This window comes from Agelaius tricolor, unplaced genomic scaffold (assembly GCF_023055355.1).
Source record: "Agelaius tricolor isolate 1412-34295 unplaced genomic scaffold, bAgeTri1.0.p SCAF_66, whole genome shotgun sequence".
NCBI lineage: Eukaryota > Metazoa > Chordata > Aves > Passeriformes > Icteridae > Agelaius > Agelaius tricolor.
The window spans coordinates 81,062-107,308 of record NW_027269326.1 but is presented as its reverse complement, the minus strand read 5'-3'; the positions used below and the strand labels follow the sequence as shown (position 1 = coordinate 107,308).

At 59.2% G+C, this 26,247-nt stretch overlaps 2 protein-coding genes across 3 annotated transcripts in view; one reads left to right on the top strand and one right to left on the bottom strand.

Moving 5' to 3' along the window:
- Window positions 1-9,452, top strand: part of SNX27 (sorting nexin 27) — a 23,294-nt gene extending 13,842 nt beyond the window's left edge. For both annotated transcript variants that reach the window (XM_071456954.1, XM_071456953.1), the window contains 5 exons: window positions 688-777; window positions 2,344-2,493; window positions 3,831-3,959; window positions 5,938-5,997; window positions 7,276-9,452. In XM_071456954.1, the coding sequence (XP_071313055.1) occupies window positions 688-777; window positions 2,344-2,493; window positions 3,831-3,959; window positions 5,938-5,997; window positions 7,276-7,323 (477 nt within the window). In that variant the 3' untranslated portion in view covers window positions 7,324-9,452. The remainder of the gene's footprint in view (window positions 1-687; window positions 778-2,343; window positions 2,494-3,830; window positions 3,960-5,937; window positions 5,998-7,275) is intronic.
- Window positions 9,422-26,247, bottom strand: LOC139605466 (CUGBP Elav-like family member 3). Its single transcript, XM_071456952.1, is given in 15 exon segments — window positions 9,422-12,050; window positions 12,552-12,684; window positions 13,480-13,623; window positions 14,605-14,639; window positions 14,641-14,704; window positions 15,235-15,300; window positions 15,372-15,521; window positions 16,296-16,314; window positions 16,316-16,435; window positions 17,025-17,168; window positions 18,381-18,460; window positions 18,870-18,998; window positions 20,204-20,252; window positions 22,400-22,482; window positions 25,164-26,247. Coding segments are annotated over 14 exon segments (1,356 nt in total). The 5' UTR covers window positions 25,309-26,247; the 3' UTR covers window positions 9,422-12,050; window positions 12,552-12,556.

Sequence of the window (26,247 nt, the reverse complement as noted above, 5' to 3'; positions counted from 1 at the left end):
GGTGGGGAAAACTCATGGGGTCGTTGGGTTCCATGGTTGATCCCAAGGTTGGATGGGGTTTTGGCTGTTTTTATGGGATTGAATCCCAAGGTTCTTGGGCCACCCCAAGGTCCCTCAAGGAATTCCCACCTGGAATTCCCCTGGAACACCCCTTTGGGTGGGAAAACTCCTTATGGGGTCCTTGGGTTCCATAGTTGATCCCAAGGTTGGATGGGGTTTTGGTTGTTTTTATGGGATTGAATCCCAAGGTTCTTGGACCATCCCAAGGTTCTTGGGCCACTCCAAGGTCCTGCAGGTGGGGAATTCCCAGCAGGAATTCCTCTGGAACGCCCCTTCGGGTGGGGAGAACTCCTCATGGGGTGGTTGGGTTCCATGGTTGATCCCAAGGCAGGATGGGGTTTTGGTTGTTTTTATGGGATTGAGGCACCTCAAAGTCCTTGGGCCACCCCAAGGTCCCTCAAGGAATTCCCAGCAGGAATTCCTCTGGAATGCCCCTTTGGGTGGGGAGAACCCCTTCTGGGGTCATTGGGTTCCATGGTTGATCCCAAGGTTGGATGGGATTTTGGTTGTTTTTATGGGATGGAGGCACCCCAAGGTCCCACAGGTCCCTGAGGGTGAAGCATGAGGTGGCTCCTCCTCCTCCCATCCCAAATCCCAGATTTTTCCCGTTTTTTTCCCCATTCCCAGGCCGTTGATGACGTCAAGAAAGGCTACATCAAAGCCGAGGAGAAATCCTACCAGCTCCAGAAGCTCTGCGAGCAGAGGAAGATGGTCATGGTGAGTGGATTCCCTGGAATGCTGGGGAATTCCCTGGAATGTCCCCCATGGAATCCCTGCCCGTGTCTGTATCCCAGTGAATGCTGGGAATCCTAGTGAACCCCTGGAATCCTGGTGAATCCCCTGGAATCCCAGTGAATTCCTTGAGATCCTGGTGAATCCCAGAATGCTGGTGACTCCCTGGAATGTCCCCATGGAATCCCTGCCCGTGTCTGTATCCCAGTGAATCCTGGAAATCCCAATGAATTCCCTGAAATCCCAGTGAATTCCCTGGAATCCTGGTGAATCCCCTGGAATCCCAGTGAATTCCTTGAGATTGTGGTGAATCCCAGAATCCCAGTGAACCCCTGGAATCCTATTGAATTCCCTGGTGGATCCCAGTGAATTCCCTGGTGGATCCCATTGAATTCCCTGGGATCCCAGTGACTCCTGGAATCCCAGTGAACCCCTGGTGGATCCTGGTGCATTCCCTGGTGACTTCCTGGAATCCTGGTGAATTCCCTGGCATCCCAGTGCATTCCCTGGCATCCTGGTGCATTCCCTGGGGTCCCTGTGCATTTGCTGGGATCCTGGTGAATTCCCCAGGACCCTGGTGAACCCCTGGGGTCCCAGTGACTCCCTGGGGTCCTGGTACATCCCTGGTGCATTCCCTGGGGTCCTGGTGCATTCCCTGAGATCCTGGTGACTTCCTGGCATCCTGGTGACTCCCTGGCACCCCAGTGATTCCCTGGCACCCCAGTGCATTCCCTGGCACCCCAGTGATTCCCTGGCACCCCAGTGCATTCCCTGGCACCCCAGTGCATTCCCTGGCACCCCAGTGATTCCCTGGCACCCCGGTGATTCCCTGGCACCCCAGTGCATTCCCTGGCACCCCAGTGATTCCCTGGCACCCCGGTGATTCCCTGGCACCCCAGTGATTCCCTGTCGCCCCGGTGATTCCCTGGCACCCCAGTGCATTCCCTGGCACCCCAGTGATTCCCTGGCACCCTGGTGATTCCCTGGCACCCCAGTGATTCCCTGGCACCCCAGTGCATTCCCTGGCACCCCAGTGCATTCCCTGGCATCCCAGTGATTCCCTGGCACCCCAGTGATTCCCTGGTACCCCAGTGACTCCCTGGCACCCCAGTGCATTCCCTGGCACCCCAGTGCATTCCCTGGCACCCCAGTGATTCCCTGCAATCCCAGTGCATTCCCTGTCACCCCAATGCATTCCCTGGCACCCCAGTGATTCCCTGGCACCCCAGTGCATTCCCTGGCACCCCAGTGATTCCCTGGCACCCCAGTGCATTCCCTGGCACCCCAGTGATTCCCTGGCACCCCAGTGCATTCCCTGGCACCCCAGTGCATTCCCTGGCACCCTGGTGACTCCCTGGGATCCTGATGACTCCCTTGGGTCCTGGTGCATTCCCTGGCACCCCAGTGATTCCTTGGCACCCCAGTGAATCCCTGTCACCCTGGTGACTCCCTTGGGTCCTGGTGCATTCCCTGTCACCCCAGTGATTCCCTGTCACCCCAGTGATTCCCTGTCACCCCGGTGCCTCCCTGGTGACCGGGCTGTCCCCACAGTACCTGAACATGCTGCGGACGTGCGAGGGCTACAACGAGATCACCTTCCCTCACTGCTCGTGCGACTCGCGGCGCAAGGGCCACGTCATCTCCGCCATCAGCATCCGCCACTTCAAACTGCACGCCTGCACCGAGGAGGGCCAGCTCGAGGTACTCCCTGCATCCCTGCCGTCCCCAGGCCACCTCTGACCCCACAGCCCTGCAGCTGTGCCCTCCTGAGTCCCTGGGATTGTCACCCAAATCCATGGGGTTGTCCCCGAGCTCACAGCCTGGGTTTTACACCATCACCCAAATCCCTGGGATTGTCGCTGAGCTCACAGCCTGGGTTTTACACTATTACTGTGTTCCCAAATCCCTGGGATTATCCAGTTCCTTGGGGTTTGTCCTGGGATTGTCCCCGAGCTCACAGCCCAGGTTTTACACTATGACTGTGTTCCCAAATCCCTGGGGTTGTTCCCAAGCTCACACTCTGGGTTTTACACCATCACTGTGTTCCCAAATCCCTGGGGTTATCCAATTCCTTGGGGTTTGTCCTTGGATTGTCCCAGAGCTCACAGCCTGGGTTTTTTCACCACCACAGTGTTCCTGAATCCCTGGGGTTGTCCCTAAGATCACAGCCTGGGTTTTGCACCATCACTGTGTTCCTGAATCCCTGGGATTGTCCCCAAGCTCTCTGGGATTGTCCCCGAGCTCACACCCTGGGTTTTACACCATCACCCAAATCCCTGGGGTTGTTCCCAAGCTCACACTCTGGGTTTTACACCATCACTGTGTTCCTGAATCCCTGGAATTGTCCCCAAGCTCTCTGGGATTGTCCCTGAGCTCACAGCCTGGGTTTTACACCATCACCATGTTCCCAAATCCCTGGGATCATCCCTGACCTCAAAACTTGGATTTGCACCTGCCCCTTGTCCCCAAATCCCTGGGGATCATCCCCAGCCCAACACCTTTGGATTTGCACCTGGACAGTGTTCCCAAATCCCTGGAGGTTGTGCTGGGATCATCCCTGGCACTCCTGGGATCATCCCTGATTTCACACCTTGGTTTGCACCTGGACTGTGCTCCTAAATCCCTGGGGATCATCCCTGACCTCTCACCTTGGTTTGCACCTGGATTGTGTTTCCAAATCCCTGGGGATCCTCCTGATATCCCTGAGATCATCCCTGACCTCTCACCTTGGTTTGCACCTGGACTGTGTTCCTAAATCCCTATGGATCATCCCTGACCTCTCACCTTGGTTTGCACCTGGACTGTGCTCCTAAATCCCTGTGGATCACCCCAGTTCCCTGGGATCATCGCTGACCTCACACCTTTGGGTTTGCAAATCCCTGGCATCTCCCTGAGCTCCCTGCTGGGATTTGGGAACCAAGGATAACTCGGGGAATCCTCCCTGTGCTAAACCTGGGACAAACCCTCCTTTCCCTCCTCACCCTGCTCCTGGGGGCTCCCCCTGCCCGGGATCCTGGCTCAGTTTGGGAATTGTGCAGAACCAGGTGATCGCCTTCGAGTGGGAGGAGATGCAGCGCTGGGACACGGACGAGGAGGGCATGGCCTTCTGCTTCGAGTACGCGCGCGCCGAGAAGAAACCGCGCTGGGTCAAGATCTTCACCCCCTACGTGAGTGTCCCTGTCCCAGTCCTGCCTGGAATGCCCTCAAATCCCACCCCAGATTACCTCAAATCCCACCCCAGATTCCCTCAAATCCTGCCCCAGAATTCCCTCAAATCCCACCCCAGAATTCCCTCAAATGCCACCCCAGATTCCCTCCAACCCTGCCTGGAATTGCCTCAAATCCTGGCCCACAATTCCCTCAAATCCCCACCCAGAATTCCCTCAAATCTCTCCCGGAATGCCCTCAAATCCCACCCCAGATTCCCTCAAATCCCACCCCAGATTCCCTCCAATCCTGCCTGGAATTGCCTCAAATCCCACCCAGAATTCCCTCAAACCCTGCCCAGAAATCCCACCCCAAATTCCCTCAAACCCTGCCTGGAATTGCCTCAAATCCTGGCCTAGAATTCCCTCAAATCTCTCCTGGAATGCCCTCAAATCCCACCCAGAATTCCCTCAAACCCTGCCCAGAATTCCCTCAAATCCCACCCAGAATCCCCTCAAACCCTGCCCAGAAATCCTACCCCAAATTCCCTCAAACCCTGCCTGGAATTGCCTCAAATCCTGGCCTAGAATTCCCTCAAATCTCTCCTGGAATGCCCTCAAATCCCACCCCAAATTCCCTCAAACCCTGCCTGGAATTGCCTCAAATCCTGGCCCACAATTCCCTCAAATCCCCACCCAGAATTCCCTCAAATCTCTCCCGGAATGCCCTCAAATCCCACCCCAGATTCCCTCAAATCCCACCCCAGATTCCCTCCAACCCTGCCTGGAATTGCCTCAAATCCTGGCCTAGAATTACCTCAAATCCCACCCAGAATTCCCTCAAACCCTGCCCAGAAATCCCACCCCAAATTCCCTCAAACCCTGCCTGGAATTGCCTCAAATCCTGGCCTAGAATTCCCTCAAATACCACCCCAGATTCCCTCCAGCCCTGCCTGGAATTGCCTCAAATCCTGGCCTAGAATTTCCTCAAATCCCCACCCAGAATTCCCTCAAATCTCTCCCAGAATGCCCTCAAATCCCACCCAGAATTCCCTCAAACCCTGCCCAGAATTCCCTCAAATCCCACCCCAAATTCCCTCAAACCCTGCCTGGAATTGCCTCAAATCCTGGCCCAGAATTTCCTCAAATCCCACCCAGAATTCCCTCAAATCTCTCCCGGAATTCCCTCAAATCCCCCCCCCCCCCCAGAATTCCATCAAACCCTGCCCAGAATTCCCTCAAATCCCGCCCCAAATTTCCTCAAACCCTGCCTGGAATTGCCTCAAATCCTGGCCTGGAATTCCCTTAGGAATAGGATGTGTGAGTGTCCCAGTCCCACCTGGAATTCCCTCAAACCCCACCCAAAATTCCTTTTAAATTCCTACCTGGAATTCCCTCAAACCCCACCCAAAATTCCTTTAAATCCTGCCCGGAATTCCCTTGAGAACTGGATCGTGAGTGTCCCAGTCCAGAATTCCCTCAAACCCTCACCTGGAATCCCCTCAGGAACAGGGAGAGCTGGAAAAGGGGGGAAGGAGAGGCTGATCCTGGGACCACCTGGTTCCTCTCTGGAACTCCTCTGGATCTGCTGGATCCTCAGGAGCTGCTGGCCCCTGTTTGGAATTCTTGGTTCCTACCTGGAGCTCCTGGCTCTGAAATTCCTCTGGGAGCTCCTGGTTTTTGGGTTTTTTTTTTTTTCCCTGGAGCTCCTGGATTTTTCCCTGGAGCTTCTGGTACCTCCTGGTTCCTCCCTGGAGCTGCTGGATCCAGAAGTTCCAAACAAGAACCAGGAGCTCCTGGCTTTTCCCTGGAATTCCTGGCTCCAGTCTGGAGCTGCTGGAGCCTCTGGCTTTTCCCTGGAGCTCCTGGTTCCTCCCTGGAGCTGCTGGATCCAGAACCTCTGCCCAGAGCTCCCAGTTCCCCTCTGGATCTCCTCCCTCCCCCCTGGATCTCCTGGCTTTTCCCTGGATTTTCCCTGATTCCCATTTTTCCCCCACAGTTCAATTACATGCACGAGTGCTTCGAGCGGGTGTTCTGCGAGCTCAAGTGGAGGAAGGAGGTGAGAATTCCAAACTTTTCCCTTTCCCAGGTGGGAAATGCTTCTCCTGGTCCATAATTCCCACAGGGAATGATTGGATAATCCCAGGATGGGGAAAAGCAGGGGAGGAGCTCTGGAGGTGGGGAAGGTTTCATGGAGCAGCTGGAAAAAGGAGCTGCAGGTGTTGGGAAAAGGCTCCTGGAGCTGGGAATGACCTGGGATAAAGCTGGGGAAAATCTTGAGGAGCTGGGAATGACCTGGGATAAATGTGGGGAAAATCTTGAGGAGCTGGGAATGGCCTGGGATAAATTTGGGAAAAATCTTGAGGAGCTGGGAATGGCCTGGGATAAATCTGGGGAAAATCTTGAGGAGCTGGGAATGACCTGGGATAAATCTGGGGAAAATCTTGAGGAGCTGGGAATGACCTGGGATAAATCTGGGGAAAGGCTCCTGGAGGTGGGAATGGCCAGGATAAATCTGGGATGAGTCTTCCTTCTCCATCCCATTTCCCTCCTCCTCCTGCTTTAAGGAGAATTTTAAATTGGAATTGGGATTGGCATTGGAATTGGGATTAGAATTGGGATTAACATTGGAATTGGAATTTAAATTGAGATTGGGTTTGGAATTGGCATTGGAATTGGAATTTAAAATGAGATTGGAATTGGTATTGGGATTAGAATTGGAATTTAAATTGAGATTGGCATTGGAATAGAAATTTAAATTGAGATTGGCATTGGGATTGCAATTGGAATTGAAATTGCAGTTGGAATTGGAGTTAGGATTGAAATTGGCATTGGGTTTGGAATTGGGATTGGAATTGGGATTAGAATTGGAATTTAAATTGAGATTGGCATTGGAATAGAAATTTAAATTGGGATTGGCATTGGGATTGCAGTTGGAATTGAAATTGCAGTTGGAATTGGAGTTGAGATTGGAATTGCATTGGAATTGGAATTAGAATTGGAATTTAAATTGGGATTGGGATTAGAATTGGAATTTTAATTGGCATTGGCATTGGTATTAGAATAGAAATTTAAATTGGGATTGGCATTGGGATTGCAATTGGAATTGGAGTTGGCATTGGAATTGGATTAGAATTGGAATTTAAATTGGCATTGGGATTAGAATTGGAATTAGAATTGGCTTTGGGATTGTGACTGGGACCCTCCAGGTGAGCTGAGCCCTGCCTGGGATCTGAGCCATTCCCAGCACTCCCATCTCTCCTCAATCCCATTTTCCCACTGGGAATCCCAGGGGTTTTTTCCACCTTCACCTTTTCCCCCTTTCCTTCTTTTCCAGAACCTTTTCCAGCTGGTCAGGTCACAGCAAAGGGATGCAGCCACTTAACCCTGGGAGCTTTTCCAGCAACCCCCAAAATTCCTTTATTGTATTAAAGCCCCCCCCCACCCCAAACTAAATCTCATTAATTCCAAATCCATTCGTGCCCGTCATCTTTATGGAATTCCAGAGGAAAAAAACAACAAAAAACCCAAAAAAAACAAATTGGGAAAAGCCACCTGAGGGGGCTCCTTTTTCCCACTCAGATCCAGCTCCAGGCTGGGAATTTTGGGATTTTTTTTTTTTTTTAAATTTTATTTTCTTTTTTTTTACAACTGGAATTAAGAAGTTGTTGTTTCTGCTGGGTCAGACGTGGAAAAATAAGGGGGAAAAAAAAAAAGCAGGAAAAAGCCCTGAGAATGTTCCATATGGGAATAATTCCTTTAAAATCCCACAGGGTGGCAGCAGCTCTTGAAAGGGATTTTCCCCCTGTTTCTCCTCCCAATCCAGGTTTTTTTTAATCACTACAAATAAAAAAAAAAAAAAAAACCAGGAAAAACATCCAAAAGGAGCAAAATTCCAAGGAAATGCCACTCCTGGCACAAGGATCCCTCTCATGGATTTGCATTCCTGCTTTTTGGGCTGTTTTCCCAGGGATTTGGGTGTGCCTGGCTCCTTGGGATGGGATCTGGGAGATTCCAGGATCCTGGGGCTACCCCTGGATGGGGATGAGCAGCTCCCAGGAGGAAAAAATAACCTGGAAATTCCATTTTTCCCTATTTTTGATGGGATTTTTCCCTGGATCCAGTGGCTGGGCAGCTCCCAGGAGGGAAAACTAACCTGAAAAAGCCATTTTTGCCCTGTTTTTGAGCACTTTTTATCCATGACTTGGGTGTCCAAGCAGGAAAAATAACCTGAAAAAAAAAAAACAAAAACCAAAACATTTTCCCTCATTTTGAGCAGGATTTTTTCAGAGTTCTGGAGGAAAAATAAGGTGGAAAAACCTTTTTTTTCCCTGGTTTGGAGCAGGAATTTTCCATATTTTGGGTGGATGAGCAGCTGCCAGAGGGAAAAAAAACCCTCTGGAAAAGATATTTTCCTAAATTTGGAGTGAGTCTTTCTCATCTTTTGAGAGGAAAAATAAGGTGGAAAAGCCATTTTTCCTTGGATTTGAGCAAGTTTTCTCCATGGTCCAGGAGGCTGAGCAGCTTCCAGCAGAAAAAATCACCTGGAAAATCCATTTTTTCCTGGATTTGAGTGCAATTTTCCCACGTTTTGGGAGGAAAAATGAGGTGGAAAAGCCATTTTTCCTTGGTTTTGAGCGGGATTTTTCCGTGGATCCGGCAGCTGAGGAATTCCCTGAAGGAAAAATGATGGAAAATCTGTTTTTCCCTGGTTTTGAGTGGGATTTTTCCATGTTTTGTGAGGGAGGAAAAAAAGCACCTGGAAAAGCTGATTTTGCCTGGTTTTGGGCTGGCCTGGAGCTGGTCCCACCAAGGTTTGGGGTGGATTTGGGAATATTTGGATCCAAACCCACCAGGAGCATCCTGGCCTCATCCCCAACCTCTGGAATGTGCCAGAATTGCTCCAAAATGGGATTTTCCCCAAAATTCCCTTTTTTGGGAAGGGCTTTTCCCCACTCCTCCTCCCCCTGGAGGAGCCAGGATGGGGGAAGATTTTTTGGGGTTTTTTTTTTGGGGGGGTGGGAAATCCCAAATCCTCGGCTCTGGAGCAGCTGGGAATGAATTCCATTAATTGGATCCCTGTAATTAATTGGATTTCCGTTGTCCTCGGGAGCCCCGAGCTGTGGAAAACCCAGGAATGAGGGGAGGGAAACTGGGATCCCCAAAATCCTCCCCTCTAAAATCACCTTCAGCACCCCCAATTTGGGTAGAATCCCAGGAAAATCTTAATTTTGATCCCAATTTTCCCCGCTAGCCCCAAATTCCAACGGATTAAGGAGAGCTGAACCATCTTCCTGTGGATTTTTTTAATCCAAAAAAGCAAAACAAAACAAAAAAAAGCCCAAAAAGGGAGAAATCGGTCAAAAAAATTACAAAACCAAAACCCTGCCCCCCTTCTTGTCCCATTTTCCCTCTTCCAGCTGCTCCCATTCCTTGGGTTCCCAGTCGGGAAAAGCCCCTTTAGTGTAATTAATTGTAACATATTCTTTTAAATAAATTGATTTATTGAGGAAATTCTGGAGGGCCGTGGCCGTGCTCCTTCCCCTAGGGGGGGGCTCCTGTTTACCCCCAAAATCTGGGAGAATCCAGGGATGGTTTCAAACTTCTGAACTTTGGGAATTTTCGTGGGGTTTTTTAAGGTGTGGTTTGGTGGGGTTTTTTTTTTGTTTGTTTGTTTTTTGTTTTTGTTTTTAATTTTTTATTTCGACAGAAAAACCAAAAAAAAAAAAAATAGAGAAAAAAAGTCAATTCTGAAAGGAACTGCAATAAATAGCAAATAAATAAAGCCTTGAGCCCAGGGGGCTTCACTGCCCCTCCCCAACGCCCCCCAAACCCCCCCCACCCCCCAAAATCAACCCAGCAGGTCCCAAACCCCCCCAAAATGGGGGGGACACGGAGGGGGCCCAACACCCCCCGTTATGTACAGTGGGGATGGGGGTGAAGAGGGGGGGCACTGGTTTGGGGGTGCTGGGGGCACTGGGGTGGGGTCTGGGGGGGGCATTGACCCCGTTTGGGGGTGCCCTGACCCAGTTTGGGGAGGGCTGGGGGGACATTGGACCCAGTTTGGGGGGGACCCTGACCCAGTCTGGGGGAGCTGGGGTGGCACCGGCCCCACCTGGGGGGGCTGGGGGGGAATTGTCCCAGTTTGGGGGTGCTGGGGGCACTGGTTTGGGGGGCACCGGCCCAGTTTGGGGCACTGGTTTGGGGGGCACCGGCCCAGTTTGGGGGACTGGTTTGGGGGCACTGGGGGTTTTGGGGTCCTGGGGGGCTCCTGGCTGGACACGGCCCCAGTTTGGCTGGTGGGGGCCGGCACCCCCCGGATTTGGGATCATTTGGGGTTTGGGATTATTTGGGATTTGGGGCCGGGCAGGGCCGGAGCCTCGTGTCCGTGTCCGTGTCCGTGTCCATGTCCCCAGTCTGGCTGCTCCTGGTGTCCCCTGGATTTGGCTGGTTTGGAGTTCCCAGGAATTCCTGGGATCAGCCACTCCGTGTCCATCTGGCTCCTTGTGGGGACATCCCAAAAAGTGGGGACATCCCAGAATGGGGACATCCCAAACAGTGGGGACGTCCCAGAGGAGTGGGGACATCCTGGGGTCAGGGCATTCCGGTGCTGAAGCGTCCCATGGCTGGGGAGTTCCGGGATCGGATCATTCCAATGTTGGAGCATCTGATGGAATGTTCTGGTGTTGGAAAATTCTGGTCCTGGATCCCTCTGACCTTGGAGCATCCCAATAATGGAGCGTCCCAATAATGGAGCATCCCCAGGGTGGAACATTCCAGATTGGAGCATCCTGGTGTGGGACCATCCCAGGGCTGGAGCATCCTGCTTTGGGATCATCCTGTGGGATCATCCTGCTGTGGGATCATCCTGTGGGATCATCCTGCTGTGGGATCCTTCTGCTCTGGGATCTCCTGTTGTGGGATTGTCCTGCTCTGGGATCCTCTGCCGTAGGATCTGCTGTGGGATCATCCTAATGTGGGATCATCCTACTGTGGGATCTGCTGTGGGATCATCCTACTGTGGGATCTGCTGTGGGATCATCCTCTGCTCGGGGATCTCCTGCTCTGGGATCCTCTGCTGCAGGCTCATCCCACTGTGGGATCCTCTGCTGTGGGATTGTCCCAGTATCAGAGCATCCCCATGGTGGAACATTCCGGTATCAGAGCACCCCAGTGTCAGAACATCCCAGTATGGAGCATCCCAGTATGGAACATCCCAGTATGGAGCATCCCAGTGTGGGAACATCCTGGTGTGGGATCACCCCGGTGCCAGAGCGTCCGAGGGATGGAACAGCCCAGTCCTGGTCCATCCCAGTCCCAGTCCATCCCAGTGCTCGTCCATCCCAGTCCCAGTCCATCCCAGTACCGATCCATCCCAGTACTGGTCCATCCCAGTGCCAGCCTACCCCAGTAGCAGCCAATCCCAGTCCCAGTCTATCCCAGTGCCAGTCCATCCCGCTCCCAGTCTATCCCAGTCCCAGCCCATCCCAGTCCCAGCCCAGCCAATCCCAGTCCCGGCCCATCCCAGTCCCAGTTTATCCCAGTCCCGGCCCATCCCAGTGCTGGCCCATCCCAAGGGGAAACTGAGGCAGGTTGTGGGCGGAGCGGGTGGCAGTGGCAGTGTTGGGATCCCGCTGCGCTCCCGGGAGGACATTGGGGGGGCCGTGTCCCCCCCTTTGGGACCCCCCAAAACCCCCAGGACCCCCCAGAGACCCCCCCATCCCAGTTTGGAGCTGCTTTTGGTCCTGTTTGGTGAGAAAAGCCCCAAGAAAGGTCCCCGGGGGGGGGGAGAATGAGGGGGGTCCTTTTGGGGTCCCCCCAGGGTGGGCACGACCTCCCCCCAAAAACGGAGTGGATGTGGCTGCTGTTGGGGGGGCACTGGCACCCTGCACTGGGCTGGACTGGGCTGGACTGGGATGGACTGGGATGGACTGGGAGGGTCGGGGGGGGGCCTGGAGGGGGGGGTCCATCCTTCCTGAGCGTGGGGGGGTCTGGGGCCCCCCCCCAGCAGGACCGAGCCCCCCCCCCCCCCCTCCGGGCACCGCTGGGTTTGGGGGGGGCTGCTCTGCAATTGGGGGGGCACCCAAAGGTGCTGCTCCGGAGCCTCCGGACCTGGGGAGGGAAAATTTGGGAATGGAGGGGTTAAACAGAGTTTGGGGGGCACTTCCTGCCCCCCCCAAACCCTGAGACACCCCAAATCCCAATGGGGGATACCCCAAATACCCCCGCAGGCATTTCCAGCCCTCCTAAAACCCTAAGACACCCCAAATCCCAATAGGGGGATATCCCAACTGGAGGTTTGGGTTTTGGGGGGCTCAGGGGGTTCCCAGCCTAGAGGGGTTATAGGGGGTCCGGGGAATTTCTGGGGGGACGTCCCGGGGGTTTTCCAGCCCTGGAGAGGTTCCAGGGGGTCCCGGGGTGCCCCAGGGGTGTCCCAAGGTGTCCCAGGGGTGTCCCAGGGGGTCCCGGGGGTGTCCCAGATGGTCCCAGGGGTGTCCTGGGCATGTCCCAGATGGTCCTGGGGGTCCCAGGTGGTCCTGAGGGTGCCCCAGGGGTGTCCCAGGGGTGTCTCAGGGGATCCCAGGGCTGTCCCGGGGGTCCCGGGGGTCTCACCAGGCTCAGTAGGGCCGGTTGGCGTCTTTAGGCCTCTTGAGCTGCACCTTGAGCCGCTTCATCCCGATCTGGAAGCCGTTCATGGCCTGGATGGCGGCCTGGGCGCTCGCGGGGTTGTCAAAGCTCACGAAGCCTGCGGGGACATCGGGGGGCGTGGGGACATTGGGGACATGGGGACATCGTGGGGATATGGGGACATGGAGGACATGAAGGATTTGGGGACATTGTCCCCGTGTCCCCATATCCCAATCTCCCCAATGTCTCCAGTATCCCCATATCCCATTATCCCCATTGTCCCCATTATCCCCATTGTCCCCAATGTCCCAGTGTCCCCATATACCATTATCCCCATTATCCCCATTGTCCCCAATGTCCCCGTGTCCCCAGTGTCCTCATATTCCACATTGTCTATCCCATATCCCATTACCCCCATTGTCCCTGATGTCCCCAATGTCCCCATGTCCTCGTATCCCTGATATCCCCAATGTCCCCGATGTCCTCATGTCCCCATTGTCCCCATATCCCACATTCATATCCCATTATCCCCATTGTCCCCGTGTCCCTGATGTCCGCACAGTCCCCACAGTTCCTGATGTCCCCAATGTCCCCATATCCCATCTCCCATTATCCCCAATGTCCCCATTATCCCCATTGCCTCTGATGTCCCCATTGTCCCCGACGTCCCTGATGTCCCCATGTCCCCAATGCCCCCAGTGCCCCCATATCCCACATTGCCTATCCCATATCTCAATGTCCCAATGTCCCCAATGTCCCCATTGTCCCCAATGTCTCCAATGCCCCCATTATCCCCAGTGTCCCCATTGTCCCCATTATCCCCATTATCCCCAGTGTCCCCATTATCCCCATTACCCCCAATGTCCCCATTGTCCCCATTATCCCCAGTGTCCCCATTGTCCCATGTCCCTACCGAAGCACTTGCTCTGGTTGGTGGCCCTGTCCACGAAGACCTTGGCGGAGATGACGTTGCCGAAGGGGAGGAACATCTGCAGGATCTCGGTGTCGGCGAACTCCTGGGGCAGGTGGTAGATGAAGATGTTACAGCCCTCGGGGCCTGCGGAGGGAGCGGGGTCACACCTGGGACTGCGTCCCCAAAACCGACCGGACCCCACAACCGGGGCTGCCGACCCAAAACTGACATAGACCCCAAAACTGGGGCTGCCAACCCAAACCCAACACAGACCCCAAAACCAGGACTCTCAACCCAAACCAGACACGGGACCCCAAAACCAGGGATGCCAACCCAAAACTGACACAGACCCCAAAACCGGGACTCTCAACCCAAACCCAAGACAAGACCCCAAGACCGGGGCTGCCAACCCAAACCAGACACGGACCCCAAAACTGGGGCTCTCAACCCGAACCCAACACAAGACCCCAAAACCAGGGATGACAACCCAAAACTGCCACTGACCCCAAAACCAGGGCTCTCAACCTAAACCTGACACAGCACCCCAAAACCAGGGCTCTCAACCCAAAACTCACACAGACCCCAAGCCGGGGCTGCCAACTCAATACTGATACAGGACCCCAAAACTGGGGGTCTCAACCCAAAACTGACACAGGACCCTAAAACTGGGGATGCCAACCCAAACCCACCATGGGACCCAAAACCAGGGCTCTCAATCCAAACCAGACACAGCACCCCAAAACCAACTTAAACCTGACATGGACCCCAAAACTGCCACTGACCCCAAACCCAGAGCTCTCAACCTAAATCAGATACGGGACCCCAAAACTGGGGGTCTCAACCCAAACCAGACACGGGACCCCAAAACCGGGGCTCTCAACCCAAACCTGGCTCCTGCTTTGGGTTCACAGCTCTGATTTGGGCTCCCAAGTCTCAGTTTTGGGGGTCCCAGGGCATTTTGAGGGTCCTGGGAGGTTTTGGGGGGGTTGTCTCAGGTGCACTGGGGAGTCCCGGGGAGTTTTGGGGGGTCCCAGGTCTACCAAGGGGGTCCTAGGACATTTCAGGGGTCCTGGGGAGTTTTGGGGGGGTCCCGGGGGGTTTTGGGGGGTCCCGGGGGGGTCTCACCTTCACGCTGCTGCTGCTGCGGGGGGGGCGGGGGGGGCGAGCAGGGGTCCCGGGGGGGCGAAGGCCGGGCTCACCAGCCCGTAGGCGGCCGGGTACGCGGCTGGGGGCACGGGGGGCACGGGGGGCACGGCGTCACCGGGGACATCGGTGCCCCCAGGGCCACCCCAGTGCCATAAAACACCCTCCCAAAGCCACCAGCGACACCAGTGCCCGCCCAGCGCCACTCAACACCCTCCCAGTACCCCAGAGCACACCTCCAGTTCCTCCCACTGCCCTCCCAGTGCCCCCCAGTTCCCTTCCAGTGCCCCCCAGTCCCATCAGGAGCTCCCCCATTACCCTTCTCAGCTCCCCCAGTGCCCTCTCAGTGGCACACAACCCCCTCCCAGTGCCCCCAATGCCACACAACAACCCCCCAGTCCTTCCCAGTGTCCCCTCAGTGCCCCCCCAGTACCACACAACGCCCTCCCAGTACCCCCCAGCTCCCTCCCACTCCCTCCCAGTGCCACAAAACAGCCCCCCAGCCCCTCTCAGTGCCCCCCAGTACCACACAACCCCCTCCCAGTGCCCTCCCAGTGCCCTCCCAGTGCCCCCCAGTGCCCCCCAGTCCCTCCCAGTCGCCCCAGTACTCACCAGTGTAGTGCTGCATGCCAGCGTACGCCTGCTGCAGGGGGTCCCCGGGGGCCGCGGGGCTCTGGGCTGGGGGCACAGGGGGGGTTAGGGGGGGGGCCCGGCGGGGCTCGGGGGGCTGGGGAGGGGTCGGGGGGCACCTGGGAAGGGGGGGACCCCCCCGGCGTAGACGGCGTCGGGGGCGGGGGGTCCCGCGGGCTGCGCGGGCACGGGGCTGTAGCCGTTGACGCTCAGCGGGGCCGCGATGGCCGGGACGGGGGTGGCCGCCATGGCCGGGGGGGTGCTGGTTCCTGGGGACAGCGCGGTCACCGCCGGGTCAGCACCGGGACAGCTCCGGGACAGCACCGGGACAGCTCCGGGACAGCCCCGGGACAGCCCCGGGACAGCTCCGGGACAGCACCGGGACAGCACCGGGACAGCCCCGGGACAGCACCGGGACAGCTCTGGGACAGCCCCAGGACAGCACCGGGACAGCACCGGGACAGCCCCGGGACAGCACCAGGACAGCCCCGGGACAGCCCCGGGACAGCACCGGGACAGCCCCGGGACAGCACCCGGACACCCAGGGGACACCAGGACTGTGACCCCAGAGGGTGGGGAACCCCCCACTGGTTCAGTGGTGGTTGAGCATCCCCATCCCATCCGTGGTGTCCCCATTTATCCCATGTTCCATCCTTGGTGTCCCCATCCTACCTCTGGTGTCCCCATCCCACCCCTGGTGTCCCCATTCCATCCATGGTGTCCCCCCATATCCCATGTCCCATCCCTGGTGTCCCCCCATGTCCCATGTCCCATCCCTCATGTCCCCATCCCATCCATGGTGTCCCCCCATGCCCCATGTCCCATCCTTCATGTCCCCATCCCATCCATAGTGTCCCCATCCCACCCCTGGTGTCCCCATCCCATCCATGGTGTCTCCCCATGTCCCATGTCCCATCCCTGGTGTCCCCATCCCTGGTGTCCCTCCCCATTGTCCCCATCCCTGCTGCCCCCCACCACCAGCACCCCCATCCCCATGTCCCCCATCCCCTCCCCGCTGTCCCCCTGTCCCCTGTCCCCGTTACCTGAGGAGGGTGGCAGGGGGGGTGGCGATGAGCCCGTTGGGGTTGACCGTGCCCATGTGCTGCATCTGGACGGCCATGGTGGCCATGGGGCTGAGGTAGGCCGAGTGCGCGGCCACCAGGGCCGCCTGCTGCTGCATCAGCTGTGGGGACACGCCTGGCACCGCGCGGCCACCACCACCCCAGGGACCCACCCTGGTGCCACCACACCACTGCCCCGGGATGTGGGACCGGCATCTCCCCATGGATGTCACCCCAGTGTCAACAACACCCCGGGACATGGGACCAGCATCTCCCCAGGGATGTCACCCCAGTGTCACCAACACCCCAGGACGTGGGACCAGCATGTCCCCATGGATGTCACCCTAGTGTCCCATGCAGGACCAGCACGTCCCCATGGATGTCACCCCAATGTTCCAACCAGGACCAGCATGTCCCCATGGATGTCACCTTGGTGTCCCATCCAGGACCAGCATCTCTCCATGGATGTCACCCCCAGGACCAGCATCTCCCCAATCCCCCCAGTGTCCCCAGTCCCTCCCAGTGTCCCCAGTGTCCCCAGTGCCCCGTACCGCCTGCGTGTAGGCGCTGTAGGTGCCGAACTGGAGGGCGATGGGGCTGAACATGCCCAGCTGGCTGGTGACCCCAGTGTCCCCAATCCCCCCAGTGTCCCCAATGTCCCCAATGTCCCCAGTCCCTCCCAGTGTCCCCAGTGTCCCCAGTGCCCCGTACCGCCTGCGTGTAGGCGCTGTAGGCGCCGAACTGGAGGGCGATGGGGCTGAACATGCCCAGCTGGCTGGCCACCTGCTGCATGCGCCGCAGCCCCCGCTCCTTCTCCGTGTCCGCAAACTTCACCACCAGGCTGGATGAGGCGCCCTGCGGGGACACGGCGGTCACTCGTGGTCACTCGTGGTCACTCACGGTCACTCGTGGTCAGTTGGGGTCACACGGAGTGGGGCAGTGGTGGGAGCGGTGATGGGGGTGATGGTTGGGTTGTAGTGGGGTGAGGATGATGGTGGAGGTGATGAAGAGGATTAGGATGGGGTTGATGATGGGGACAGTGGTGAGGATGACAATGGGATGATGATGCAGACGTTGGTGAGGATGGTGATGGGATGATGGTGGAGAAGATGGAGGGAATGATGAAGGAGTTGATGAAGGAGAGGATGGTGGGAACAGTGATGAGGATGAGGAAGGTGACGGTGGGGGTGATGGGTTGATTATGGAGATGACGAAGACAATGGTGGGGATGATGAAGGTGATGAAGAGGATGATGATAGGGACGATGACAGGGACGGCGGTGGGGATGATGATGGGGATGATGGTTGGGTTATAATGGGGTGAGGATGATGATGGGACGGTGGTGGAGATGGCAAGGAAGGAGGGCATGAGGAGGATGATGGTGGGGACAATGGTGGAGACAATGACGGGGATGAATGATGAAAGAGGTGATGAAGAGGATGACGGTGGGGATGATGGTGAGGATGATGATGGGATGATGATGGGGATGGTGGTTTGGTGATAACGGATGAGGATGATGAGGGGACATTAGAGGGGTGATGAAGGAGAGAGGGATGGTGGTGAGGTCAATATCGAGGGTGATGATGGGGCGATGAAGAGGATGGTGGGGACAGTAATGAGGATGATGAGGAGGATGATGAAGGGACGACAAAGGACACGATGAGGGAGACGATGGTGACGATGATGGGGGTGATGAAGGTGACAACGGGGATGACAACCATGATGAGGATGATGAAGGGGACCATGAAGGGGATGATGATGAGGACAATGAAGGGGACAATGAAGAGTACGATGAAGGGGACGATGATGAGGATGATGAAGGGGACAATGGAAAGGATGATGATTAAGATGATGAAGGGGATGATGATGAGGACAATGAAGGGGACAATGAAGAGTACGATGAAGGGGATGATGATGAGGATGATGAAGGGGACGACAAAGGGGATGATGAATGAGGATGCTGAAGGCGACAGCGCAGGGGATGATGATAATGACAGTGATGGGACAATGAAGGGGACAGTGACAAAGGTGACACCGCAGGTGACAGCGCTGAGGACGGTCCCTCACCGGCAGCGTGCGGCTCCCGTGCAGGGCGGCGATGGCGGCCTGGGCCTCCGCGTGGCTCTGGAACTTGACGAAGGCGCAGCCTGGGGACATTGGGGACATTGGGGACATCGGGAACATTGGGAACATCGGGAACATCGGGGACATCGGGGACATTGGAGACATCGGGAACATTGGGGACATCGGGAACATTGGGGACATTGGGAACATCAGGGACATTGGGGACATCAGGGACATCAGGGACATCAGGGACACTGGGGACATCAGCCCCATGGCAGCTCCAGGGAGCTCTGGGGGTCCCACCCCACCCTTACACCCCCATCACCCCATGGACCCCCCAAACCCCATTAACCCCATCCCTGCCGTGCTCCCCCTAAACCCCATCCCTGCCCCACAGATCTCCCTGTGCCCACCCCGGTGACCCCCGTGGGACCCCCCAGGACCCCCGAGGGACCCTGCCCACCCCGGGGTGTCCCCCCCGGGTCCCCCCACCTTTGCTGGTGCCGTCGGGGCCGCGCAGCACCGTGCACTCGTCGATGGTGCCGAAGGGCTCGAACATCTTGCGCACGTCCTCGTCCGCCTGCTGCTTGCTCAGCATCCCCACAAAGAGCTTCCGGTCCTCTGCGGGACACCGCCGGTGACATTGGGACAGCGCAGGTGGCACTGGGACGTGGGCATGGGGACACGGGCACGGGGACACCGCGGGTGGCATCGGGACATGGGCAGGGGGACAGGGGCATGGGGACACCACAGGTGGCATTAGGACAGGTGCATGTGGACACCACGGGTGGCATTGGGACATGAGCAGGGGGATATGGCCATGGGGACATGGGCACAGGGACACGGGCACAGGGACAGCGTGGGTGGCACTGGGACACTGCGCATAGCACGGGGACACGGGCATGGGGACAGCGCAGGTGGCACTGGGACACAGACAAGGGGATATGGCCATGGGGACATGGGCACTGGGACACCATGGGTGGCATCAGGACACCATGGGTGGCACTAGGACATGGGCATGGGGATATGGCCATGGGGACACGGGCATGGGGACATGGGCACAGGGACAAGGGCACAGGGACACCACGGGTGGCATCAGGACACGGGCACAGGGACAAGAGCACAGGGACACCGTGGGTGGCATTGGGACATTGCGGGTGGCATCGGGACATGGACAAGGGGACATCATCATGGGGACATGGGCACAGGGACACCACAGATGGCATTGGGACACCAGCATGGGGACATGGGCACAGGGACACTGTGGGTGGCACCACGACACTGGCACAGGGACACCACAACTGGCACTGGGACACTGGCATGGGGACAGTGCCACGCAGAGGGGTGTGACACTCCAGGAAGGATGGGGTGGGGACATTGGGAATGGGCAGAGGGTGACAGCTCCTGGGAATGGGGACACGGAGGGACACCCCAGATGGGGACAGGGACAGATGTGGGGTGGCCCTGGGGGTCTCACATTGCGGGGTGGCCCTGGGGTAATGTGGGGACACCGGGGTTTGGGGACAGGGTGGTGTGGGTGAGTTTGGGGGGGATTTGGGGGAAGATTCTGGGGGATTTTAGGGGGATTTGGGGGTGATTTGGGGGGGGATTTTGGGGTGACTTGGGGGGGATTTTGGGGTGATTTGGGGGGGAATTTTGGGGGGATTTTGGGGTGACTTGGGGAGGGATTTTGGGGTGATTTGGAGGTGATTTGGGGGGGGATTTTGGGGTGATTTGGAGGTGACTTGGGGGGGATTTTAGGGTGATATGGGGGGGGGATTTTGGGGTGATTTTTGGGGGATTTTGGGGTTTTTTGAGGGCGGTACCTCCTCGGCTCTCACTGTCCGCCGGCTTCACCTGGATGGGCCGGTTCATCTGGGGGGAGGGGACACAGGGGGGGTTGGGGACACACAGAGACCCCCCCCAGACCCCCCCCCCAGGCCATCCAGCACCTCCCCCACCCCCTCAGAGGGTCCCAATCCCCCCCATCCCGCCCCCCAAAGATGCTCCGGTCGCCATGGCAACGCCGGGCCTGCATCCCGTTACCTGGCAACGGGAGCCGCTGCCGTGGGGTGGGGGGGGAGGAGGGGGGGCCCGGGGGGGCCGCGTTAATGAGCGCCCCTCCCCCCCCTGCGTTAATTGGGGGGAGGGGGGAATGGACCCACCCCCGCCCCTCCCCCCCCCACACCCCGGAACCCCCCAGAGGAACGGGGCGGGGGGGGGGGAGGGCGCAGATGCGCGGTTGCCATGGCAACGGCCGGCTCCGCTCCATGGCAACCGCCCACTCATCCCCAATTTACCCATCGCCGTTGCCTGGCAACGCCGCTGACGTCATCAGCGCTCGCGATAAACAATGACGGGGATGGGGATGGGGATGGGGGGGGGCAGGGATGGAGATTTGGGGATTGGGGATGGGGGGGGGGGGGGACGGGACCCTCCCAGGCCTGGTGTGACCCCGCCCCTCCCCCCCCCTTCCAAAAAACCCCCCTCGGGGTGTGGGGGAGGGGCGGCCGTGCCCCATCTCGGGGGGGATTTGGGGGAATTTGGGCTGCGGGAGGTGGGGGTGGCGGGGGGGGGGCGGGTCCATCCCCGGCTGACCCCGCTCGTTCCTTTCGCCGCCGAAAGCGAAGGTGCCCCCCCCGAGCCCCCCCCCCCCCGCCATGAGCCCCAGATGGCGCTGGAAATGTGGAAATGCCCCCCCCCCTCCGGGCTGGGGGCGTTAATCCCCCCCTAATCCCCCCCCCCCTGCGCTGGATCAACCCCGGCCGTGCAGAGGGGGGGGACACAAAGGGGGGGGGCGAACAAAGCCCCCAACCCCCCCCAAAACAACACCGGGACCCCCCCCCCTCCTGTGCTCAGCGCAGCGTGGGGGGGCCCTGAGGGTGGCGCCCCCTCCCCAAATTCCCAGCGATGCGCGGGGGCAGCTGCTGGGGCGGGGCCGGCCCTAATCCCCCCCCCCAAAAAACCCCATTCACCCCCCCCCCACCCCAATCCTCCCCCCCCAAGCCCGGATTTACGGCCCCAAATCCCGGGATTATCCCGGCCAAGCCAAATCCCCCCCGGGCCTGGCGGGACACGCGCGGAGCCCGCGGGGGGGGGGGCGCGCTCCGAGCCCCCTCCCCACCCTGGGGACCCCCAAACTGCCCCCCCGTCCCCCCCTCCTCATCCCCCAAGAAGCCTCGAACCCCCCCAAAATCGGCCTGGGGGGAGGGAATGGGAGGTGGGACCCCCCCAAAATTGAATTAAGGGTGGGGGACACCGGGAGTTTCGGACCCCCCCCCCCCCCCAAATCTTGGGCTTTGTTGTCTCCGTGCCCGCCCGGCCGCGCTTCATTAGCGCCGGGCCCTCATTAGCGGCGCTAATTAAACACCCCACAGATGTTCGGGGGCGCCCCCGCCCCCCCCCCAAAAATCCTCACCGCAGTGGGGACTGGGGTGGTCCTGAAAATGAGGGGTGGGGGGTGATTTTGGGGGGATTTTGGGGGATTTTTAAGGGGTTTTGTGGTGATTTTTGGGCGGATTTAGGGCTGATTTTTGGGGGGTTTCAGGGTGATTTTTGGGGGTTTTTAGGGCTGATTTTTGGGGGATTTCAGGGTGATTTTTGGGGGATTTCAGGGCCATTTGGGGGGGGTTTCAGGGCAATTTTTAGGGGTGATTTTGGGGGCTTTAAGGGTAATTTTTAGGGGGGGCTTATAATTGATTTTTGGGTCGTTTCAGTGTGATTTTTGGAGTTTCACGTGATTTTTGGCGTTTCAGGGTGATTTTTAGGGGCGATTTTGGGGGATTTAAGGGTGATTTTTTTGGTTGGTTTCTGGGTGATTTTTGGGTGGTTTCACTGTGACTTTTGGCGTTTCACTCTGATTTTTGGGGTTTCACTCTGATTTTTGGGGTTTCACTCTGATTTTTGGCATTTCACTGTTATTTTTAGGGGGTTTATCGGGGATTTTGGGGTGTCCAGGGTTGGGGGCTCACGGGGGGGGATTTGGGGGTGCCTCGAGGGGGGTCCCCATGCCCCCCACTCACCCCCGGCAGGGTTTTCTGCTCGTGCAGGGCACTCTGGGCCTTCAGGGCCGACTCGCGGGCGCAGTAGGTCAGGAAGGCGCATCCTGGGGGGAAGGAGGGGAAAATAAAGGGTCGGGGGGCTTGAGGGGGGACCCCCGAGGTGTCCTCACCCCCAGATGGAGGTGACACAGAGGGTATGGAGTGGCCAGAGAGCCCCAAAAGTAGCGGGACCCCCCTCAGAACACCCAGAGCCCCACAGACCCCAAATAACCCCGACAGACCCCAAAGAACCCCCAGAGACCCCAAAGAACCCCCCCAAAGCCCCCAGACCCCACATTTTGGCCCAGTGACCCCCCCAAGACCCCTGGGGGTCCCACAGAGACCCCGAGGCCCCCCAGGAGCCCTGGAGACCCCCCCAGTTCCGGTGCCCATCGGGGCACAGTCGGTGCCGGGGTTTGGGGGGGCTCAGGGACCCCCTCTGGGTGCTGGGGACACCCCTGGTGGGGGCAGCGGGGCCCTGTCACTGTCACCTCCGGCTGTGTCACCCTCAGGGACACACAGTGACCATGTGACACCCCAAAAACAGACACAGCACCCCAAAACAACACCTGGACACCCCAAAACAACACCCAGAGACCCCAAAATGACACCCGGACACCCCAAAATGACACCCGGACACCCCAAAATGACACCTGGACACCCCCAGAGACACCCAGAGCTGGTGTCACCCTCACAGGGACCCATGGGGTGATGATGTGACACCCAACACCTGCCTGGCACCCCAAAACAACGCCTGACACAACACCCCGACACCCCCAGGGCCAGGTGTCACCTGAGGGGGCACCCACGTGACACCCAACACCCGAAACAACACCCGGCAGCGCCTGGAACCACTGCACCACCTGGCACAACAGCCCAACAACAACAACAGCCCAACAACAACAGCCCAACAACAACAGCCCAACAACAGCTGGGCACAACACCCCAGCAACACCCAAAATCCAACACCCAAACGGCACCTAACAACAACACCCCAAGAACAACAGCCCAAGAACAGCCCAAAAACCAGCACAAAACCCAAAAAGCCCAGCCCAAGAACAGCCCAACAACAACAGCCCGACAACAACAGCCTGCACTCAGCCAGCCCCACAACAGCCGGGTACAACACCCCACAGCTGACACCAACACCTCACAGCCACCCCCAGCCCCAGCACCTGGGGTACAACACCGTGACACGGGGTACCCCGGCTGGGCTGGGGGCTGGGGCTGTTCCCGGTGCCTGGGGCTGTACCCGGGGCTCTTCCTGGTGCCTGGGGCTGTACCCGGGGCCTGCAGCCGTAGGCTGAGCTGTGGGTGTTGCTCAAGGCCTGCGGCTGTACTGGGGCTGTTCCTGGGGCTGTTCCTGGGGCTGTTCCCGGTGCCCTCGGTTGTACCCGGGGCTGTTCCTGGTACCTGGGGCTGTTCCTGGTACCGGGGCCTGTTCCCAGTGCCCTCGGTTGTACCCGGGGCTGTTCCCAGTACCAGGGGCTGTTCCCGGTGCCCTCGGTTGTACCTGGTACCATTTGTGCAGCTGTTCCCGGTACCGGAGGTTGAATCTGGAATGGTTCCCCAGGCTGGGGCTGTTCCGGTTACCGGGAGCTGTTCCTGGTACCGGGGCCCTCGGTTGTACCTGGGGCTGTTTGTGGGGCTGTTCCCGGTACCGGGGGCTGTTCCCGGTGCCCTCGGTTGTACCCGGGGCTGTTCCCGGTGCCCTCGGTTGTACCCGGGGCTGTTCCTGGTGCCCTCAGTTGTACCCGGGGCTGTTCCCGGTACCGGGGGCTGTTCCTGGTGCCCTCGGTTGTACCCGGGGCTGTTCCCGGTGCCCTCGGTTGTACCTGGGGCTGTTCCCAGTACCCCAGGCCACATCCCAGGGCTACTCCTGCTGACAGTGGCTGTTCCCGGTACCGGGGCCATATCCTGGGCCATTCCCGGTACCGGGAGCTGTTCCTGGTGCTGGTGGCCATTGCCAGTCCCGGGGACCCCATTCCGGGGCTGTTCTCGGTACCGGGGCTGTGTCACAGGGCCATCCTCGGTGCTGGGAGCTGTTCCCGGTACCGGGAGCTGTTCCTGGTGCTGGAGGCCGTGGCACGGGGCTGCTCCCGGTACCGGGGCTGGATCCCGGGGCTATTCCCGGTGCTGGGGGCTGTTCCCAGTACCGGGGGCTGTTCCCAGTACCGGGGGCTGTAGCACAAGGCCGCTCCCAGTACCGGGGCCATGTCCCGGGGCTGATCCCGGTATCTGAGGCCAAATCCCGGGGCTGATCCTGGTTTCTGGGGCCGTTCCCGGTACCGGGGGCCACATCCTGAGGCTGATCCTGGTACCGGGAGCCATTCTCAGTAACGGGGGCCACATCCCGGGGCTGATCCCGGTATTTGGGGCTGTTCCCGGTACCGGGGGCCACATCCTGAGGCTGATCCCGGTACCGGGAGCCATTCCCAGTAATGGGGGCCACATCCCGGGGCTAATCCTGGTACTGGGGGCCACATCCCGGGGCTAATCCCGGTATTTGGGGCTGTTCCCGGTACCGGGGGCCACATCCTGGGGCTAATCCCGGTACCGCGGGGCCATTCCCGGTACCGGTGGCCGAATCCCGGGGCTGCCCCCACACCCCCGTGCCCGTGCCCCGCACCCACCCCCGCTACCCGGGGCCGTGCCCGCTGCCCCTGCCCCATTCCCGCCGCCCGTTCCCGTTGCCCGGGGCCGTTCCCTTTGCCCATCCCCGGTTGCCGGTTACCGGTTCCGGTACCTTTGTGCATCCCGGTGTACTTGTCCTTGATGACGGTGAGCTCGTAGATTTTCCCGAATTGCTCAAAAATCGGTTTCAGGTCCTTCTCCTCCAGGTGCCGCGGGATCTGCCCCACGAAGAGTTTGATGGCGTCGGGTTCCTTCATGGGGCCGCCGGGGGGTCCCCGGGCCCCGGGGCCGCTCCCGCTCCCCGCTATCACCGCCCGGCCTCGGCTCCCGGTGCTCCCGGCGGTGCCCGGTGCCCCGGCGCACACAAAGGACGAGGCGGCCCCGGGGCTCGGCTCGGCTCCGGGGACGGGGCGCGGCGGGGCGGGGGCAGCTCTGCCCGGGGGGCGGCGCTCCCGGCGCTCCCGGTGCGTCCCGGCCGTTTCCCGGGTGCTGCTCCCCAAAATCCCGGTGGATGCGGCGAGCGCCCGCCCCGCCGGTACCGCCCCGGTGGCCTCGGGGAGGTTCCCGGTACCGGGCGGGGGGCGGGGGGAGCTCAATGCCCGGTTCGGTTCATGGCGGCCGCGGAGGCCGCCGGTCCCCGCCGAGAGCCCCGGTGGTGGCCGAGCCCCCCCGCCCCACCCCGCCCGCTGGGGCAGCGGCACCGGGTACCGGGTACCGGCACCGGGATCGGCACCGGGAGATGCTTTTCTTCCCCGGTTGGAGCCGCCCCGCCCCGCCCCGCCCGGTGCTGATGTCAGAGCGGCACCGGGGACCGGCACCGGCGACGACACCGGGACCTGGGGAGCGGGAGCGGGGACGAGAACTGGGAACCGGCACCGGGGACCGGCACCGGGAGCGGATAACGGGCACCGGCACCGGCTGTGGGGCACGGGGCTCTGCCTGCCGGGCACCGGCACCGGCGACAACAACGGGACCTGGAGTCCGGGACCGGGGATGGGGCTCTGGGAAGCGGCTACCGGCACCGCCAATCGAGCAGCGGATAACGGGCACCGGCACCGGGACGCTGGGCAGCGGCGGCAACACCGGGAGGGGGAACCGGGGAGGGGGCGCTCGGAACCGGGCACCGGGGACAACACCGGGACCGAGCACCGGCCCCGGGAACCGGGAGGGGGCCCCGGGCTCCGGTAACGGCCCCG